Source organism: Thunnus thynnus, chromosome 16, assembly GCF_963924715.1.
Source record: "Thunnus thynnus chromosome 16, fThuThy2.1, whole genome shotgun sequence".
NCBI classification, from domain to species: Eukaryota; Metazoa; Chordata; class Actinopteri; order Scombriformes; family Scombridae; genus Thunnus; species Thunnus thynnus.
The window spans coordinates 13,246,909-13,269,568 of record NC_089532.1 but is presented as its reverse complement, the minus strand read 5'-3'; the positions used below and the strand labels follow the sequence as shown (position 1 = coordinate 13,269,568).

General features: G+C 39.5%; 2 protein-coding genes across 12 annotated transcripts in view; one reads left to right on the top strand and one right to left on the bottom strand.

Moving 5' to 3' along the window:
- spred1 (sprouty related EVH1 domain containing 1) overlaps positions 1-14,974 on the bottom strand; it is a 43,897-nt gene extending 28,923 nt beyond the window's left edge. Inside the window, exon 1 of one of the 3 annotated variants that reach the window (XM_067614008.1) lies at positions 14,732-14,974. Coding sequence is in view for 1 of the 3 variants with exons in the window: in XM_067614007.1 (XP_067470108.1) it covers positions 3,311-3,342 (32 nt within the window). In the remaining 2 variants the exon portion in view is untranslated. Of the gene's footprint in view, positions 1-3,310; positions 4,161-14,731 lie in introns of those variants that run through there. The other 2 variants (XM_067614009.1, XM_067614007.1) reach the window with 2 other exon arrangements.
- A 210-nt stretch (positions 14,975-15,184) lies between these two features.
- Positions 15,185-22,660, top strand: part of meis2a (Meis homeobox 2a) — a 194,784-nt gene continuing 187,308 nt past the window's right edge. For 3 of the 9 annotated variants that reach the window (XM_067613994.1, XM_067613995.1, XM_067613999.1), the window contains exons 1-2: positions 15,188-15,383; positions 18,151-18,246. The gene's annotated coding sequence lies outside the window, so the exon portion shown is untranslated. Of the gene's footprint in view, positions 15,384-18,150; positions 18,247-22,660 lie in introns of all 9 variants that reach the window. The other 6 variants (XM_067613998.1, XM_067614001.1, XM_067613992.1 and 3 more) reach the window with 5 other exon arrangements.

Here is a 22,660-nt window from a genome sequence, read left to right as displayed (position 1 = left end):
TGAGACAGCTTAGACTAGGCCAGCTAGTAAAGCTAAGTGTTCATGGAGGTCATATCCAACAACTGGCAATAATCTCAAATAATACTATCTATAAAAAAGGTCCAGGAAATTATTTAGCTTAACATAAGGGCCACAGGATATAGGCAATTACCCAGGCCATAAAGCACTAGCCCTAACAGCTGAAGTAGCTGTCTCCTTTTGTCGTTTCAGGACTTGATGGGGGCTGTTTGGGAGGAATGTGTTTGGAAAGCTCTGCAACAGGAATGGGAGTGCAAAACAGCCCTCAGGTGATAAGATCACAACACCCACATTGGCAGATAAAACGCTGAGCTGTCAAATCAATCACACATTAGGAAGAGGACACAGAGAGAGGAATCACTGAAGATCACCTGACTGGCAACAGATAATACCACAGCACTGCAGGAATCTAAAACAATGAGGCCATACCCTATACATGTTCAACTGACTATAAAGGCAACTGTCCTTCACTGGTAAATGCAGATGAGGGTTGGATTAATTTTAGCAAAATCAGTCAGAAGGACCATAATGACAGCAATCTAGAGGGCCACCTGTTTGATTTCAGACTGAGGAGGACAGCAAGAAACCTCTATTTGTCTAACAGTAATCTATTTAGTGCTTTTGAAGAGGGAACTCTAGTTTAGAAACCAAATAAGTGAAAAATATAGCTGTTGTTTGTCAAAGCAGCGAGGCAGAATATGTAATGTGTAAAAAAACACATCTTCACAGATGTTTTTATGATGTGTGTAACAAGACTATCTACAGAGCATAAAGAGTACACGTACAGTGGACCACAACAGACTACTGCCCTTGTTGAGATAAATATTTTAGATAAACGTGACATTCAGCAGAGAGGCTGCTTGTGCATACTTTCATAAATTTCCCACTTCTCCCAACATGACCATAGTCCTTGTCCGCAAAATTCACGTTAGCCTTCCATCACACCACGCTATCCGCACATCCCAGAGCACACGTAGACCAAAATCTGACAAGGTTGTATGTGCCTTCTATTCATTTCAGCCTTGTGAACATAGACGCAACAAGGCCAAGTAACATGTTCTCAGCAAAGGGTGTGTTGTGTGAACACCAGCTTGGCTTACCACCCATCATTCAGACAAAACCACTTCAGGACAATCTCTTAACACATTTTGTGGAGATTTTCAAATTAAATGTTTACGATGCAGGCGACAGAAGAACAAATTTTCCTTAATCAAGAAAAGGGAGTGCGATTTTTCAGGATTTGGCGACTCATTAAAGATCTGAATGTACACATATATATATAGAAGCTAGAAGAATGTAACAATGTTTTTCTTGTTAACAGCTGTGTCATAAAGAAAAGCATAATAAGGAAATTCTGTTCAGCAAAAAAAAAATGGCTCAAGCAATGCTCAGTATTCAGTTCACTCCATTACTATGAATCATACAACAGCCAGAAAAGGTGGTGGAATCATAGCAACAATGTTTGGATCACTTCGCCATCTTAGCTACTGCCATCATGCAGTGAGGAACAATCCCAGCATATACTGTAGCCTATAGCAGAAGTCCCCAAAGTGGGGCCTGGGGGGCTTTGAGGTTATTGCAGGGAGTCCCTGCACATTAAAGAACGGCTTAATCTGACTGTAATTTCACTCTATAGAGGTTAACACTAGGAGAAAATGTATTCAGGTGACTTATCTGATGAGAGGTTTCACCCTTCCTACATAGCACCAAACATGGTAGGTTATTACACAATTTAAGCCAAATCATCTCTTATTGCAAAATAAACAGTTCAGATGAATTTCCTTAAAATAAAATGTCATCAACTGGGGGTCAATAGTTTAATGTTAATCTACTTTCTGAGGAAACGAGAACAGCCTGATATACAGCTGTGATGCATAAAAAAAACCCCAAAAGTGTAGTTCAAGGACAAAGCCTCCATGCATTAAATCAATCAACCTCAGAAAGGGCCAGATAGATGGAATGGGGAAAAACATGGGTGTGTTTCGAACATTAAACCATGACACTGTAAATGGCTGAAAAGGACATATGACTTCCTCTGTGACAAATACATTATCAAAGAAAATCCTCTGACACGGCGAAGAAACGTCGGTTAAATAAAACATGTGCGGCGCTTATGTAAAATAAACGACTAATAGACAAGCCCTGGTGTTTATATGTGATGCATTGTACGGCAAATGCAGGAAATGTGATCATTGTGTGATCGTCGGTGCAATGCGAAACAGTGTACAGTGCTGTGAATGGGCTGGCAGGTACTTTATGAATGGAGGGGATCATGTGACCGCAGCACCTCCCGAAGCAGATATTTCTCACTGACTGTCAACAAGCGCACACAAGGGATCAGCCCCTTAAAACAAAACCAAAACGCGACTTGAAACGATCGCGACGTGCACAAAAACATCTCATGTACAGATTACAATTGTCGTCCGTTTATTCGGGAGACTTGGGCGTGAGTGTGACGCCTTTTTAAAGCGTTTTTATGAATGGAGATTGTGATATGTAAATGAGTGTGATTGAGAAAAAAAAATGGCATCTTCAGCTTCTCAACGCTGACATTGCCGCAATCGGCTCGAAGGGTTTTCATTAAAGAAAGGCTGTACTGAAATACAAACATGATCTGCACGATTTTAATCGATGATTATGTTCCGAAATCATGGCGGACAGCAGTTACACACAGATCCCGACTGTCAATGTAACGTTTTCTGATCGTCATGTACTGAACAGATATGTATATAAAATCATATTCATACCGGATTATTGTTGCGTACGCGACTACAACGAGTGATCGCACACAAACTGTCTTGTAACTGCCAATCTATACAGCAATAATTCATATCCTGAGCATATAATTGTCCTGTTAAATAAACCATATACAGACAACCATTAAATATACCAATAAATACCTTAAACTAATATGAATTCAGGCAGCATACATGTTGGTTAGTTGAATTATAAGACTAAAATAATTAAGAATGAGATGATTTTTTTACTATGGGCCTGTGCCATTGCTTCTCATACTCTGGTCTTCTTAATCCCATAATGTAATCCATAAAATACCTTTATATTAGCCTGGCAAACTATCCAAACACAAAGATTATCAATCTGTGGTTCTCAATGTTAATATTTGTAAAGTAAGGTGATGAAATACCAGCGTCACTCGGTTAGAAATGTCATTGGGAGCAGTGGTAGGGTTAAAGCTCATCGAGGAAAGCTTGTGTTAATATCTTGTGATATGTAAGTGCTTATTATTGCAGCTTTGGGTTTTAAATGGAGAGAATGTACAAACGTTACTCACTCGTTGTTTGGATTTGTTGAATCTTCACTCATTTTTTCCTCACGGGGATCCAAATCCTAGCAATAGCATCGACGACGCAGTGACGGCGGGATAAAATACCACAAATATCACCATTTTCCTTCACATATAGAAATTACCCCTATTTCGGATAGTAAGTAAACGGTGTACAATGGGGCATGCCTAAGTAAGCGTCCCTGTGAAAACCAAGTGAAGCTAGCTTAACGTTAGCTTTGCTGGCTGGAACTAACGTTAAATCGCGAGGAGGAATGACAACCGTTGATTCATTTTATCCTCCCTGGAAGTAAAATCCGACCACAACAAATGGGCCATCGGCATCATCCTCTTCAACAAACACAGATCCCCGGTTTGGAAAAATGTGTATAGATCCTCAAAAAATGCAGGAATTGTTGTAGCCTGTAACGTTTGGCAGGTTATTTATGGCTGGCTGTCGAGCATCCATTCGCCAACTTCAGGTCCAGGACAACACTTGAAAAAGCGCTGTGCAGCGTTGCTCCGTCAACGTGTCCGAGTAATTTGCAGTAAAGGCATCCAAAGCCAAAAACGGGGCTAAACCGTTTTCAATATTAGTCCTGACGCGTTAAGTAAAAACGTCTAGAGTTTTGGTTTCCTTCAGAAGTTGCTAGACATCTGCTTTAATCGAACTCCATTTTCAACTCGGGGGGGAATGAAACATCGGAAAACTGGGCGGATGTGTCGACCCTCGCTTGAGAAAATTAGATCCTTCCGCGACGTAGTAAAAACATAACGCTCTTGCGATAAAATATGCAATACCAGCACACAATTTGTTGTATCTAGTTAAAGAGTAACATGCATCTTACTAAACAACGTGCCCCTGTAGCCGTATGCAATACATTAAGAGTGTTCCTCTCCAAAGTTGACCTAAAGTAGTCCGCACTTCCCAAAAGAAGTTTCCCTTCAATCACGCATTGATACAAGAGGGAAGCGTCTGTGTGATAGCACGCAAAGTAGAAAATAATCTGGAGGAAGGACTTGATCTGACACAACAGACTCGGCCATTAACAATTTCAGTTTTCTTTCATTAAGTATTTCTACCGTGATCGACCGCCCCCAAACCACCACTGAAAATCTTGGTGTGAGATTGTGGGAAAAATTCTTTAAATGTACACAGCCACAACTGCTGCAGCACGTGGAATTACATCAAATCTCCTTCATGATTTATGTGGTTACCCCAGAGATTATACAGTCATATTACATATTGAGCATAGCTGCAAGCCTAAATGTAAAGTGAAAGCATAAGAAAAGGCAATTCATAAAATGAAGATATTTTTTGAATCAAATGTAATTCATTCTGATGGGTAGTTTGAAATGGCAGTGTGGTATTATTTCAAGTAATGTAATATCACTACCAAGCCACAAACAGGTTTTAAAGGGAACAGTAGCAAATATGGTTAAGGAGGGTAACTCTTGTCATATAGTTAAAGCTGCCCCACCTTGCACCCCAAACTCTCTCTCCCTGTCTCTATTATTGGATGGAGGCAGCTGGGGCGCCCTCTAAAATAAAACAGCCTAAGAAGTTACCAGAAAATCCATGTATGCACCTATGAATCTTATTTGCAAATGTGTTAAAAGCCTTGCAGAGCGAATCATTGGCCTGGTTGCGTAAGACTTAAATGCTATTGGATTTCTGTGCTGTGTGGAATGGCAAGAGATCAGGCTAAATGATTCTGCCTGGTTGTCATAGTGACAGCATGTTGTGTGAGAAGTTTCTTTGTATTTCTCTGGCTTTCATACAGCTTGTGCCACTGCCTTATGTTGCAGCCATATAAAACACCCCTCTGTGTCACTGTATATAGATAGCCCATGCATGCAGGAGTATCACGTGTGCAGCCCTGACACATATTGTAGACTTCTATTGGTGTTTGATTTTATTTTTTGGTCTGAGGTGTGCGCTGCTATCCCGATGACTGCCTGGCAGCTAAGAGGGAATTGTCTTTAGGATTGTTTTCTCACCAACAACACAGATGTCAGGTTGCTATGAATGTTATGTGTGCTTATTAACATGAACAATCCACATTTCTAAAACGCCTCACATTGGGTAATCAAGTTACAGAAGACTGTCTCTGTCTGCATTTTACTAAATGTGGCCACTTGTCTTCACTTCTCCCTTCCTGAATGGGGTTTTACCATTGTCATGATCAAAATGAGAAGTCCAAATAAAGTGTCCCTTGTTTCAAATGGAGCAGAAAAAGCAATGGCCATGAATTTTCCCACTAGCATGCTTGTATCCTTTGGAGTATTCAGAGTTCAGGAAGTCAGCCTTCTTTCTCATCTCACAAATGTGGATGCCTAGTGCATTTCCTGTGTTTTTCACACACTGCACACAACACACTGTAGTGTACTTAAACAAGGCAACAGGATGTTTAGTTAACAGGCATCCCTTGACTTCCCTCACTAAGTGCAATCAGGGTCATCACAATTCTCTTTAAGACGGTAAACAAGCTAACATTCCTGTATTGCCAACAAGCAACCACAGAATAAAGGATGTGTTTAGCTCAACACAACCCTCATTCAGCGCAGTCCAACGCAAATAGAACCTTACTTGACTTTCAGGAAGATGGCTGAAATGATTTGCAAAACATGTCTGATGTGATTTGTGTTTGGTCATGTATTTTCCTTTTTAGTGATTACTTTAGCACTGACACTTATTTTACTTTTCCATTTATGAACTCGAGACTTACATTTCTCACTTGGGATGAAGTTGAATCGAGTCGCACAAATGTAATCTTATTTGTAATGAATGAATTACATGAATCCTAACTGGTCTATATAGACAAGTGTAGGTCTATAGGTTTATAGAATGTGTCCCATAATGCATATCTTCAGTAGCTGTTTGCAGATTGTATATATATTTTGCTTATTTATTTGAATAGACACATTGAAAATTCACAGACAAGCATGTTTACATGAAAGAATGAGGTATGAAGGATTCCATCATGCAAATTCAATGACTTCACCATGGATAGTGATAAGGGATAAATATCTCTAGCTCATGACATAAAAAAAAAAAAAAAGAAAAAATGAAACAGCTCTCCATGGCCACTGTTATTCAAGATTGCACGGAAGATTCATTCCTTGTATTGGACCATGACTCGAATCAGATGACAACCTCAAAACACAGGTGATGTGATCACCAGCTCCCAGCAGCACAGGCAGCCTTTGGTCACAAGAGAGCAGGAGTGAAGGCCTCTCTTTGTACAGCAACTATGGAAAGGAAATTCAGTGTCTGTGTAGTTGCCGCCATACAGTCTGCAGAGACCTCAGGGCATCTAGTGAGAAAGACCGGAGATGGCTGATGACAGCTCTTGGTACATAACCTAATCCCTTGCCTTGTATTTGTTTTACATCCCTCCTTTTTTTCTCAGTTTGTTAATTTTTAACTATGTTGAGGTTACTTCATCTTTTGTTGATATGTGGACTCCTGTGTGGAAAATTATAGTTTCTCTACATTCCTAAAAAAAAATGCAAAATAAAAACACCTGTAGAGTTTCCAGAGATGTTCCTCTCCAGTTTGGATTTGGGACACATTGGACAGTGAACTGTTGGCAATCTGGGCCAAGAGGTGTGGCTTAAACAAGAGGTGCTGATTTTTAAAGGCCTGGCAGCTGAACACAACAATGCATACCTATGATTAGTGTGGGCCTGGCCTCGGAAGCCTGCAACTTTTAGGCACGCTAATTGTAGGGTGGTGAGTAGAAAAGGTGTAGAGGCTAGAGGAATAGGAAGTGTGAGGGCCTTCAGGCATGTTTGACTATGTGCTGTGTGCTGTCTCTCTCTCTCTTTCTTTCTCTCTCTCTCTCTCTCTGTATATGCATATGACCATTATGGAACTAAAGATGCAAACATTTATTATGTAGCTTAATCGTCCTCAGAATACTGGCTGAGACATCTTTGATGTTATTTAAGCAGCATGAAGGGATTTTCTTTTTCAAGATTTTGTTTCAAGAATGTCTTAGAAGAGAGATGGATGTGGATAACTAGATGAGTAAAGTGTGTCAAGCTTAAAGAGCCAGTCTTGTGACCATGCACAAGGATGTTGGTTCAGATGGAAGGTCATTACGGCTGCAAAGCCCTTGAGAGAAACTCATCTCTGGGATTGTCCAAGTTCTATAAACGAGCAGAATGTGAACTATGTGAGCATCCAAAAACCACACTGGAGTATGTTTTAGAGAGGGAAATAAGTTATGTGCTATGCTTAGACTTTCTAGAAACCAAAAGTAAATTGTAATTTAAAGTAAATTAATGAAAAAAGGAAGATTTTTTTCTATATTGAATGTCAGACAGCTTTCGATATATTACATGTTTCAAGGTTAAGGCAATTTTTCACTTTGGATCTGTTGTTCACAAGGTTTAGAACTAGGCTTGATTACAGTTAACACTCAAGATCTGCTGTCAAGTAAATGTGCACCAGTTGCTAACGTCTTAAAAATGGGAAACTAAATTGGTTTCAGCCACAGTTAGCTTTTTCAGTGCTCGAGACTCTGTTACTTCCTATTGTTTGTATGTTGTGCGTGGGCTTGATTGAAACCTGATCTAGCTGGGGAAGCTGTGTTTAGGGTGAGGTGGACAGGCCTTTGTTGCTGCCTGAGGGGTGTTTATTTGGGCGGCTTCAGTTGGCTTCCCTGTAATCATCATCCAGCCCCACAGGATAGAGAGGATTAATGAATATGTTGGAGGGGAAGTTACAGATGACTATTTACCATTCTCATGGGGGATGAGAAGGAACAGCATGAGAGATGCGGGAGAAGAAGAAGTTGTGTGTGTTTTGTGTGGGCATGTGCAATCATGTGCAGGTGTTTATGTGCATTTATATAGACCTATACAAGATAGAAGAGAGAAGAAAGAGAGCTAGAGACATACTTTTTTTCTATTATCACAATCTGATATTGTTTTTATGATGAACTTAAATAAATAAGCTTATTTGCTTTGTTGTAGAGAGAAGACTGATACCACTCTTGTGTCAGCCATTTACTTTAGCTTAGCACAAAGACTGAAAACTAGGAAACAGCTAGTCAATTCAAGAAATAGACACATAACCCCGTGTAAAACCACAACGTGTCACATAACCCCATGTAAAACCATGATGTGTCATTTTTATATACCTTTAGAAAGAAAAACAAGATATTGTGTGTTACCTTAGCTTAGCACAAAGACTGAAAACTAGGAAACAGCTAGTCAATTCAAGAAATAGACACATAACGCCCTGTAAAACCACAACGTGTCACATAACCACATGTAAAACCATGATGTGTAATTTTTATATACTTTTGGAAAGAAAAACAAGATATTGTGTGTTCATTTGTGAGGCTTTGTCAGGCTAACTGTTTCTCCCTGTTTGCAATCTCTGTGCTAAACTGAGCTAACTGGCTGCTGGCTGTAGCTTAATATATATCGTAGAAACATGAAAGTGGTGTCAATCTTCTCATCTAACTCGAAAAGAAAGATAATACATTTCCCAAAATGTTTAACTATTCCTTAAAATAATACACCATAGTTTGACTCATTTGCATCATGATATAAAAACATTTTGTCTCCATTTACATGTTTTGATTGTATGACAAATTGTAATGTTGCAAATATAAATTTAACATGGCAACTATTTTTCCTGTATTTTTTTTTTTTTTTACTGTTCACTGTAATGTTACCATTACACATCAGATGAGAAGGAATCAATGACTGAAAATCTCTGACTCAGATATGACTCCTCATATGTAAGAGTGTTCAGATATTTTCACTGTTCCCATATCCCCTCACTCAAAACTTCCTACGCACACATACACACATTTTGCTATGAAAATCTAGTAACAATAAGTTCACCCCCCCCACCCCCACTCCCCCCTCCTCAGCTGTGTAGCCCCCATCCCTCTCTTTCTCTCCCCTATGGCCTCCTCCACTTAATCCTCCCGCTCATCTGGGAACCACCAGCACCCCTCCATGAAGAGACGCATTGTGCCCAGATTATTTGATTGTTTTCAGATGTCGGCGCTTTCCTACACAAAAGGGGAAGAACAGGGTTTGTCCAAAAGCCCTAGGCTACTTGGCCAATGGATGGACACACGGGGGGGGGGGGGGGGGGGAGCTGGGGCGGGGGGGCGGGGATCGGTGCGGGGCTCAGGGAGCGGACACACGAGTCAGGAAGTGACCCCTGCAATGCCAGATTACAAACAATGTGCTCTCTCAACTTCTGCAGTCCTCGCTGTGGAACATACCACTTCTGCGACAGCCAAAGGGGTGGCGCTTGTAGGAGGAAGGAAGGACGGTGTCAGCCCTCTCTCTCCCTCTCTCCTCAATGCTGCATCCATTCAGTGAGTGGCGGAGGGAGTAGGTGGGGTGGGGGTAGTCGGGCCAGGAAGGCACTTCACTGATGAAAAGTCGCCACATGGAAATGGATGAGAAGTGGGCTGAGGGGGGGGCGGGGGGGGCAAGTGGGAGAAGGGCGGGAATTGGCTTGCGCTACCAGCAGACATGAACGGGGATGTAAAGGGGAAGAAAGGGAGGGAGGTGAAGGATGAGAGACAAGGAAAGAGAAAAAGGATAAGGATAGCGATGGGGAATGCAAGAATAGGGGAAGTAAGCGTAACGGTGAGGGAGGAATGCCAAAGAGTAATGGTCTGATTCAGGGCTTGTCAAGCATGGAGTCCCGTGCCGGTCAAATAGCATGTAACCAACAACCTTTTTCTCTGTCTGATGGCGGAATAGTGTGGAAGGGAAGCAGCACGTTAACACTGAATCGAGCTTTTGTTCTGGGGCTGTTGAGCCTTTACATTTGACCAAGCCTACAGATTTTGCATTAAGGCGAACATCGACATGAGGTCCCACTCCCTTTCTCATCAATCCACCTATCTCTTCATCCCATTTTCTTGCATTTGTCTCCCGCTAACCCTTTTATCCCCTAAACTTGTCTGCCTCACCTTCAAGAAGAAGTGAATTATCATCACATTCTTCAGACCCATTCTGTATTTGTTCACATAAAGATTACCTGAAATTTTCTATTTCATTCTTGTCAAGTAGAGAGAAAAGAACCTAAGCAAATCTCCTGATAAATGAGAGGAAAGAACCGGATGGACACACACACACACACACACACACACACACACACACACACACACACACACACACACACACACCACCCCCGTCTGCACTGTCATGTGTGACTCGCAGTGCATCGCAGCACTGTATGAACTTCAAAAAGAGGCTGGCTGTACATTCACAGTGTATTCAACCCATGCTCTTTAAATAGCTCAGCCTCCTCCAAAAGGAAAAAAATCCATGCATTAAAATGACTGAATCATACAAGAATTAAAGAGGCAGAGAACATCTTTTCACATAATGTAGTGAACAACAGCAGCACTGCACAGACAATGGCAGTTTGTCTTGGTTAAAGCCTACGTGTATTCATGTGAGTGATGCAGCACATGTATGTATGTACAGAGGATATGTACAGTATGTACTATATGTGCGTTTTTACACAGATTTATGTGGGTGGCCGTGTTTAGCAGAATAATAATGAGAAATTATGTTTTGTTTTGTTTTTTTTTAAAAATATATTGGTTGTCATGCTTTACTGCGGCACTGTATGATCACCTGTAAGTGCTTGTGGGTATAAATGTACATGCCCACACATGTTGTATTTGTGATTGAGCGTAAATGTGTGTTGTGGTACTGTATGTTGTCTGAGTGTGTGGGTGTGTGTGTGTGTGTGTGTGTGTGTGTGTGTGTGTTCTGGAATGCACCTGGCCTGATATGCAGGCAGAGGAATGCTGAATACCGTCTCTCGCCCAGGGAGGTAGGGCTGGAATGTGGCCCAGGCCCTATTCTTCTCTCCACTGCACAGCACAGGAGAGCTACAGGTTTAGACACACACACGCACACGCGCGCACACACACACACACACACACACACGGCTGCACATCCAACATAGAGTCCTAAGGCCTGGTTCTCCTCACAGCCAAGGTTCCACGTGCACCTGTGTGTCAGTGTGTGTGGTGTATGTTAAGGTTTAAAGGGTACAGGGTGTGAATGTGCTTCACTGCCTGCACATGAGACTGTGTGTGTGTGAGCACACGCACGCGTGTGCTTGAACGACCAAACTTCTCTAGAGTGCAACCTGAGAGCAATTCATTTTTCCTTTCGAGCAGGAGCTGTGTAATTTTCATTGCTTCACGCATTGTTATTAAGTCGTTCCATGGTGCTGCAAATTCCAACCAGCAAGGCGAGCTTACTGCTCCTTTTAAAACTTGCCAGATCTGCTGCCCCGTCACTTCAACCCCGTAGCACACTTTGCTAAAGGTCAAGTCCTTAACACACAGTCCTTTACATATCTGAGTAAGTAACCCAGTAAATGGCCTGTAATTTCAATATATGGCACATGGATTTACACTTTCAATGTTAACCACAAGGTAAATTTTGCATTTGCATGCATAGCACTGACCTTAAATACTGCACACAGTTTAGAGAACAGTGTAAAACCCCTCTGAACTCTCCGGGATTTACACAAACTAGAATCAAAGTAAACAAGGATCTAAACACTCATTTAGACGCAAACAGGAGTGCGTCAGCATTTTCCTCCGTTCCTGCTGTGGTGTGTTGTATATGAAATGCTATCCATTCTCTCCTTGGCCCTTGGAGCTGCCTCTGGCCTGAGCTCACTACATAGCACTCAGATCAAAGAGTTAATTAAAGAGCCTAGGAAGTATGGGGGAAGTTGGCCTCCATGGTTTATATGTCTGTCACCCGCCAGCACACATGCAGACTGGAAAACTAGGTCTCTTAATTGATCTGGAGTAATTAGTCTGTTTCCTACAGCGGGTTTGGCTTTTCAAGGTCCTGACAAATTACACTATCCTGATGAAGTTCAGCCCTCTTAAGAGCCACATGTATGAAAAGATGTTTGGATGGATATGTCCAGAAAATTGATTCAATTTAACACAACTATTATTCATTCCTGTAAGCATTATCTAAAACCACAGAGGCTTGGTTTCTGTAAGTTCAGCCACTCGACAATACAGGCTCCACAGACAATACCACAAAACCAATCACATGCTTTCTGTCAAAAGTCCCTTGACACGATTTCAGAGAAAGGAAGACAGCGTGTGTGCACTCAAAATTTACCAGTTTGTTTTTATTTTTTTTAAAAAGAGGAACTATAAAAAAAGACGGTCCACATAGTGCCGTCATTCAGAGCCAATTTACTGCATGGCAGTCTTGAGACTTGCAGAGCCAATTGATTTTTGCATTGCTTTTTTGATTTCTTCTTACACAGCGCCAGGATCTCTGGACTGTTTTCTCAAATGGGACAAATAAACAGGGTCTGTGTGTTTATTTGGAGGGAAGAGAAAAAAATAGAGGACGGGGTGAGGGTGAATGGAGGAAAATAGCAGATGGGGGGGTGAAAGTGGTGGGAGTAATTCTGCTATTAGAGCCTGTTGCATTGACTCTGACCCTGGTCTGTAAGCCAAGTCAAAATGTCTCCATTCACACTGAAAGTGGCTTTATGTGGGATGACAGTAGCACTGGGCTGTATGACAGAGCCCTGGTGTCACATGGAAACAGCTTCTTCGTAACACTGCTACCTATTCTGTTAGTCTATAATTTTTTTCACAAGTTCAAATTCCATTGTTTATTGTTTAGGCCTACATAGGCAGACGTTATATGTTATTTTTTATTCACGTGTTTGTATGTGCGGATGAATACAGTTTTATGTAATACTCATCAGTCTATACATGTATGCTGAGATAGTGTGCTTGTATGTACTTGTGATGGATTGTTTGTACATGTGAAAGTGGAGTGGCGTCACGTGTAACCATGTAGGTGTGTGAATGAACAAGCAGCAGCCGTGTTGCTAGGTGAAATTTGAACCGCTTCATTGTCAATGCTTTCTTTTGGTCTATACTGCCAGCAAGTGGCTGAAGATAGTATTGCAAATACAGTTTATCATGTGCAACAAAATGTGATGCTTTGATCCAGACCATTGACTGACACTGTCCAGAGTGAGTCATTCCCAAGATCAAAGAGTAGTTAAGTCAAGACTCAGGTCTTGCAATACATTGTTAGACTGTTATGTAACTATAAGTTGCACTTATCAGGTTGTTTTTCATTGGTATGGGGTTGAAATCCATAATTTGACACAAAAAATACTCCAGACTAACCCAAAGTCAAGACAAGTGCAGGCCCAAGAGCAGGAGAATCAAAAGCAGCAAACCACAAAAAGGTTCTAATCTCTGTTCAGAAACAACATGCAATTTGTGAGATAAGTGTGGTTTGGCACCCCCGTGTGGCTGATGAAACTGGTCCCATTCAAAATATGATTGGTGTATTTTCCTTTATGAATCTGCTGTGTGGCGTGTTAGCATAAGATGGTAAACAGTATGTTCAGTTTGCCAGAATTAGTATTAAAAATATCTAAAATATACAATAAGTCTGCTCTCTGACTGAAACTAAAGAACTAAAGCTCAGGGCAATTCTGAAATAGGAGAGCCAACCCTGTTATACTGTACGTGTGGATGAACTTAAAACAAACAAAAAAGTCCTCTTTCCCACTATAAGGTGAACATGTATGGGCAACTGTATTATCCAAACCACTTATTTGAAGGTAAAAACAAAAGTTAGCACTCAAGAACAACTACAGTATAGCACCAAGATGATTCCTGTGTTAGAAGCATTTGAAGCAGCAAAAATAACTTATTCTGATATATTCTTATATATATTCTTATAATTGCCCTGTTGGATAATTTCACATTTTGTGTTATAGCTTTTCACTGTTTTTCATATACATCAATATAATAAAATAATGTGGATATACATCAATTAAATATATTTCCTCATAGCAGGCCCAAATGTCTGTCAGATTTATTCTCATTGATGTGAACTATGTAAATTTGTCCTTATGTTTATCATTTCTGCAAACTTGCATTTGCAATGTAGATGCAAAACAACAAGAAAGCATTGCTATTAATTGTTATAGGAGCAAAATAATGTATTTTTCAGTTTGTTCCATATCAGACAGCACTGAGAGTAAAGTAAAATTTTTTCATGCAAATGTTGCTCAGTATTGCGTTCATGGCTGTTGTATATAGATTTTATTGCTCCACTGGGCTTTTACCATGGGTGCATATGGATTTCACCCAAGGCACCAAACAGGAGCAAACATATCTCAAAGACTATTACAAAACATTGCACAGCATTGGAACACAGCATTAGGACACAATCTACAGCATCTCTCAGAAAGTGTTGGTCGCCAGAGCAAAACATTTTCACATTTAATGCATCCCATACTTTCAGATGCCTCATAGGGCATGGTGTTTGGGCTCACCGTTTTGCACCAGCGTTCAGTCAAAATACAGAACAAAACTACTGAAAAGAAAGCAAAGCTTATTTACTCACCAACATTATCACTCCTGTTGACGTTGGTACCAGTATTGTTGTTCATGTCTCCATCCTGGGCCTGTCACGGCAGCCTCCTCTGCATCAATCTTATCTCGCTCCACTCCCATCCATGGTTTTGCCCAATTGGGTAATTCTGGGACTGAAAAGTGAAGCCAATGCGGAAGTGCCTTAAACCTGCATTCTCTCTAATGGCCAGTAGGGGGAGACTCCACTGGCTCCAAAAAGAAGTCCAATTATATGGAAGTCTTTGAGAAAATGACACACTATTACTTGATTTATTACCTCAGTAAACACTTTCATAATGAGTTTATGGTCTCAATCGCTAGTTCCAAGTCTTCTTTAATACAGCATGATGTTCATTTTATAAATTATGGTCCGATTTAATTTAAATTTGATGATAAAACAGGGTGTGCTTTAGGGCGTGGCTACGTTGTGATTGACAAGTCGCTGCCATGGCAACAACATTAGTGAGGGAACGTCAACATGGCGTAACCCCATTTGAACAGAGCATAGATGTAGCCGTCGTTATTTCAGTTCATATGTTTTCAATTCATGAAAGTTAATTTTAACATATTGGTCGCCTAAAAAGTCTTGTTCAGCGTTTGGCTGTACTAAAAGAACCTCTAAGGAATAGTGTTCAGTTTTTCCGGTAAGTACATTTTGTTTTAATGGTTTTAAACCGTTTTTAAACTGTTTTTTGCTAGCGAAAATTAGCATAAGCATAAGCATTAGCATTGTCACAGTCAACCATAGACCGTAAATGCTAGCAGCTAGTAGCTAGTATTAGGGTCAACTCCACCTTCTCGTCCAAATATGGTAATTTCTCATTACATCTGGCTCCAAATATCCAAGATGGTGATGGTCAAAATGCTGAACTCGAGGCTTCGAATTAATAACACATCCATGGCTTCAAAACGCGAGTCCACAAACAAATTGTGACATCACGATGGCTACGTCAATTATTTTTATCGGGTCTATGTTTTTTCCTTTTCAAAGGCATTAACAATCATTGTCAGAAATCAAAACATCTGTTGTAGAAACTACAGTATTTTTCCACAGGAGCAACCAAGTATTTCACACCGACACACATTTCCAACATCGGGCTGAAAACAAGAAAGACACATTTTATAGGGCTGAAATGATGAGTTGATTGTAGGAAGATGAATCAGCAACTATTTTAATAATCGATTGATTATTTACTTTTAGGCAGTAACATTCCTTATTTACAGCTTCTCAATTGTGATATTTGCTTCTTATCTTTGTCTTCTATGATAGCAAGTTAAATACTTGGAGGTTTAGACCGTTGGTCTGACAAACAAGCAATCTATCTAAGGACATTACCTTTTAGAAATTGTGATTGCCATTTTTCTGACATTTTATAGATCAAACTATTAAATGATTAATCAGAGCAAATAATTGGTAGATTAATCAATACCAAAAACAGTTGCTAGTTGCAGGCCTAATCTCACGAGTAGTGCCATGAAAATGAGAATTGAAAACTAAGATGTAACAGCCAGATTTATTTTAGAGGCAACAATTATTAAAGAACCCTAGACACTTCTAAAAATTCTAGTTAACAGCAACACCCAAAAAGCTTATTATTGCCCTTACTACCGGCACTGTATATTTATGGAAAAAGTAACCATATAATTCCATTAGCAGCACAATTACTTTCAGAGTCTCAAAAAAGTGCAATATAATAAATAAAAGAAAAGTTTAAGGAATCAAAAGAACATAAAAAATCAGTAATAATGTGATTGTTAAAAAAACCAAAAACAATCATAAATAGTGCAAATTGTTAGGTGAGGTAGATGAGACAATGGAACAATATAAAAAGGAATGCTCAGCAAAAACCTATGTTTTGAATATCCCTCATCCACTGTAAGCTAGTAGGAAACATATTGAGCATATGGATGAACAATTCAGAAGTGGATCATGCTTTTCTATGGAAAATGGATAACCATTGCTCTCCATTGTAACAGAAAAATCCATTATGTAGGAGCAAGTTACAAGCATTTCTAAGCTACCTGTCAAGCTTACAAGGTCTTTGATACCAAAACAGGTTTTCACTTTGAATTATTGTAATGTCTCTTTGTCAAAAAAAAAAAAAAACTAACTAAAAAATAACAGACTGACAGAAGCAGTATATACCATTATAGCACACGTGTGCATTAGAAGTTGTTGCTTAGTTCACTCTGTCAACAAGAAGCCTAATTTTCAGTAGGAACTGTTTCAGAGGTTTACTATCATCAAGAGACATTAGTATTTTCTGGATAAGTGTGAACATGTGAATGAGTTTCTTAGGATATTCTAAATGCAATGCATGCATGAAGCCAAACAGCAGTCCAAATGCATCAGCCAGTTCGGGAAGACCACTGACAACAATTTCATCTTCGATTACAACAGAGATGCTCTCAGGACTGAAGTGGACTGCACCAGTAGTTTTGTCAGTGACCACAGTGAGAAGAGCAACAGGATTGTCAGCCACATCTGGCTTGCCTTCCTGCTACGAAATACAAACAATACAATTATGAGGATAGTTCCAGAAGCAAGGTTGCGAGCCTATCTGTGCTCCCCACACACTTAAAAGGATAGGCTTGTATTTTTTCATGTCTGTCTTGATACAACACCAAGTGTTACCTCAATATGTATGTTGAGAGTTATGCTGCCATTCTAGCCGGTGTGTTTGTGTCCACTGGGTACGTGAGGCACGCCGGCTTTGCTATCTCTTTGCTATGTGCGGGATCTCCCTGGATTGGAGGACCAACTTCACAGTCACCTTGTTCTGTGTAGTGCTTGAAGTGGAAAAAAAAGTGCCAGTACTCTCCTTAATCACACTAGTGCAGTGCCCATTGAAAACATGCCTGTTCGGAGCAGTCCGATTCAATGTTTCCCACAGGTTGAGAATTTGCTTGTGGTGGTGGAAGACACGGCGTGTGACCGATGTGCATGCAGAGACTGATGCAGTTTAGAGGGGGAGAGTGCAGACTATCGGTAGATGCTACAATTTACCGATGTTCCCTAAATGCCTCACATACAGGCTATTGGTAGAAGCTACAATTTACCCATGTTCTCTAAACGCCTCACATGCAGGCTATCTGTAGACCAGAGTCTTACCAAAGATGGTCTTACCTTATATGGCAGTTGGATTTGCGAGATCATGAGATCACACGAGAATCCTCATAGAGAGCATAACTTGAAGCCTGACAAGATGGATTCTCGCGTGATGTCATGATCTGATGATCTCGCGAATCCAGCTGCCTTGCAAGGTAAATGGCAGCTATGGGTGTTTAAAAAATAGAACCATCATAATTATTTTATTTTTTAGAAATTACATTGGTAGAACTGTTACACTATTTTGTGTGTGATGTTCACTTATTTGTATAATAAATATTACTTTTTGATTGTCATTCTAGGAACAAAGTAATATCAACATGAGACGCACTCTGACTCTTCGTGGCCTTCCAGTGTATCAGCGTGAGGAGTCTCTTGAGTTCTTCAAGACCTGCAATGTAAGTGCTCAGTACACTCAGACATGTCAATATCAATCAGTGTTAACATATTGTATGGGCAACAAACTTGAATGCCTCCTGCAGCATTTTAAAATTCAAATAGATTCAAGGATAGGTTTGGACTTTTTCAAGTCTATCTCAATACAATATTCACATGTCAAATGTATGATGACAATGTTATTAGCGGGTGAACATTGTTCCTCCTCTCCATAATAGCCATAAAGCACTCCCTTTCCAAGTCCCCTTCCACGGAGCCCACCATGTTGTACCACCATGTTTCTACAGTAGCCCAGAACATACAAACCAAACACTGGCTCTAGAGAGGGCCTTTCATATTTTTTGCGAGTTTCACGGCCACCGTGGGTTCTCCTACACACTTGGAAGGGGAGGGTGACGGGGGAGAAGGATGACTTCTCATATCGGCTGTGGCAACCTAACATGAAGTGCCAGATGGTTTGTTACACAGAACCGTGTTTGGGATTTGACAACCATTTTACAAATATATTATATATATAAAGATGTTTTCTGTCAGTATTTTACAACCCTGGCAAGTTTGTAAAGTCTGGAAACATGACTTGCACTATTATGAAGTGCTATGCAGTGTTTTATTTAGTCTCAAAATGCATGAATTTATCCCTCAAACTGGACTTTTTGTATCATTTCATGAAGAAATGTGCCCACACTAATACAGACCATTTTTGGTCTGAACAGTGTTCAGACAGAATTTCAGTCTGGTAATAGCTCAGTATAAAAAGCAATTAGTCTACATATTCTTGAATAATTCAATACAAATATACAACTTCTGATGCAGAGAAAATCAAATTTAAAACATACCTCGGATTGCTGTAGAAAGGACAAGTCAAGTCAAGTTAAATTTATTTATAAAAGCACATTTAAAAACAGCTCACCTTGACCAAAGTGCTGTACAGACCATAGCAGGTAGTTAAAATCAAAAATACAAGAAACACTAACACAAACAACAAGGCACACAGCTTGTAGGCACAAATAGACAACACATGGGGAAAGGCACAAGCAAAAAATCAACCACATCAAGAGGATTCAAATGCTAGACAATAAAAGTAAGTTTTGAGCCTGGACTTAAAAACAGTTGATGGAGGGGGCAGATCTGATAGGGAAGGGAATGCTGTTCCAGAGTCCAGGGGCTGCAACCGCAAAGGCGCAGTCACCCCTGAGCTGAAGTTTAGTTTGCGAAACAGCCAGGAGCCCCAAGTCAGCTGACCTGAGGACCTGGAAGTAGAATAAGGGGTTAGAAGATCTGCAATACAGGGACGACTGACTAATCGTAGTGTACAGGGAGTTGCAGTAGTCGAAGAGGGATGATATAAGGACAGTGTTGCTCAATAGTCAAGCTGGTCCTGTGGGAAGACTGTGCACCGTCATTTGATGTTGGTTTTCTTGTTTTCCGTTCGGAAATAAAAGGAAAGGAATAGACCACGTGATTTGGTTTTTGGTTTAAAATGAAAAAAATAAAAAACCACGTGACTTCCATTATTGGTTTCAAATGCAAAAATGAATTGGCTGAATGTCTGCAGACCTGTTTATTCTTCAATCCAAAAAGAAATAATGATAAAACGTATTGGCAAAAACCAAAACAGGACATTTTTGGTTCGTTTTTTGTTATTTGATTCTGACACCAAAAATGGTTTTCTGTTTTTTGTTTCGAAACAAATAACAGATTTACTGTTTTTTACGTTTTTGAATTACAGATGAATTACAGGTTATCCGATGATACCCAGACTGGCTTCACATCCTCTTTATGAGTTCAAATTCATGAGAACTTTAATTTTATTTGAGAGCCAGAGTTTAGGAGTGTCTTGGTGATTGTTATTCCAGATGGTGGCGAGAAAATTCCATTTCAAGGTTTTATTAATTTTTAAGGTTCGCTGATGCTGTCTTTACCTTCTCACTGATGAGACATCTCACTGCTCTCTCCATTTGTCATTGTTTTAAAAGGTCTTAATTGTATTACATTCAAACGAAGAAATTAGATTTTTGCCCATTATCTATTCATAAGAGAACATTAGTGGGTCACCAAATGAAGGAGGGAGGGAAAGGGAGAGGAGGGGTGAGCTTTACATTACGGCGCTGTAATGTCTCCTAACTTTCTGGCAATCCTTTCATCCCCATGTTTAAACTGTGTGAGTGTCAGCATGTCAGCATTTTTTTTTCAAAGGCATTAAATATCATTATCAGAGATTGAATCATCTGTTGTAGAAACAACAGTATTTTTCCACAGGAGCATCCAAATATTTCACACTGACACGCATTTCCAACATCAGGCTGAAAACAGGAAATAGGAAACGTGGTAAAAAAAACAGAGCTGAAATGATAAGTTGTACAGATGGTGATGCTGAACAAGTCTGTAGCATTTGATACAGTTTCACCTGTAGGTGGCGCTACTAGATTTAATAAACTGCTGCTGGGGCAGCAGCTGGCAGCAGCTTTCTTCAACAGAAGAGAGTTGGCACATGTCTGACTGGACAGAGGAGTATGATTTTTCACCCATCTTTGTCCAGCAAATCAATAGGTGAGTTCCTTTTTGCTTTGTTCGGTAGCATAGACAAAAAACATTACATTTTCAATCAATTTGAATTGTTCTATATGCCCTTCTATCATGGTAATGATATGGTACTATGCCATCTAATCAACACATCAAACAAAAAAGCTATTTTACTAGTATATATTTTTTTCATTAAGCTCCAGATCTATTCTTTGAGATTCTTTCTGAATTATTAACCAATCTTGATGATTTGGAATTTTTGCTCATTGTTTTCTTGAGGTGAATCTTATTTCCGATTACATTCAGATTCAACCTTATTTATCCCAGAAGAGTAATTCAGTTTCATAGTCTACCCAGTTCACATTAATAAACAAACAAACAACAAAACAAAACAAAATAAATACAACTCAGTCAGGCAGCAGCATTCCAACATACACATCAAATGTGAAAAGCATTGGACTTGAATTAGTTTTGAAATCAGAATCTTGCTCAGCTACATCTCTACTGTAGCTAAAATAATCTCTCGATTCCATGGAAAGTCAACATTTCTGAGAGTGGAGCTGGATTTGTGATTCTGATGTTCCAAATTACAAGGTGAGTTTGATTTTACTTTGTTTTATATCCTAATGTCTCCCAACAACTTAATTTTATTTAGATAATGTGCTATTGCTGTCTCTGTAGTAGCGTATACCACTTTGTAACTGATGAAATTGTTTTCTGCCTCAGTACTAGAGGATATAGTACTATAGGGGCTGACTTTGTCCTTCAGAAGAATGAATGTGCTACATAAATTAAGTATTAAAATTTTTTCACACCCTCTCTTAACGCACTATTTTGTTTTTCAGGCGGTTTATAGGGATAAACTCTGAGAGAGACACCCTGTCCTGTCAGAAGACAAAGAAAGTCACCTGGAAAAAGATGATATCAGTCAACCCTTGTGTGTTGAATCTACCAAAGAAACAAATGCACTTTTGAGTGGGACTTCGTAAAAGTCAGTGAAACCTCTCAAACAACCACACAATCAGTCTCTTAGCCATACTTTTCAGTTACTCACTGAGTTATTTTTGGTCATTTACTCACAGTCGCTGATATTCATTGACAAATTCACACACTCAGTCATACACTCATAGTGACTGTCATTCACTCAGTCACTTTCTCAGTCGTTCACTCACTCACTACACACGTGGATGGTTTGGTTACAGCTTGCATTAGAGCATGTTAATATATATTTATAATGTTTTATGTCTTTATTTGTGTACAATGTTCAAACGACTGCATTACTTGTTTAAGTAGGCTATTTACTTTTTAAATGACTGGAATTTAAGTTTAATTACCTGAATGAGCTCCGTGCTTTGTTTTTTCTATTACTATCTAATTTTGTACAAATGTTTAGCATCTTCATTTAAAATTGTTAATAAAGTAAGACATGGTTTGAAAGAAACACCTTAAAGTTGTATCATTTGTCTTTAACATTTTAAGTTACAATTCAAATGGCTATTTATTCACTGTTGCAAATACTGTCAATGAGTAATTCATGTCACCATTTTTGGAAAAAAATATGTTAGAAATTTAACAAAACTCACTGTAGTCCACACTGCTACTAGTCAGTTACACAATAGTGTGTCAAGTAGTAGATTGTACATATTGCAGTTTACAGTAAAAATATGTAAGTATACTTTTTGTGAAAAAAGTGCAAATAAACTCAATCCTTTTGGCAGTATTTTACAGAAAAAATAGAAAAATAACAGTTTTTTATGTTTTAAAATATTGCAACAAAATGTTAATTTCAGCAGCAGCAACACACTTAATTTTACAGTAAATTAATGGCAACTGCTGGCAGTTCTTTACTATTGTAATTGTGTTAAGGTTGTTGTAACTGCACTTGTGGTGAAT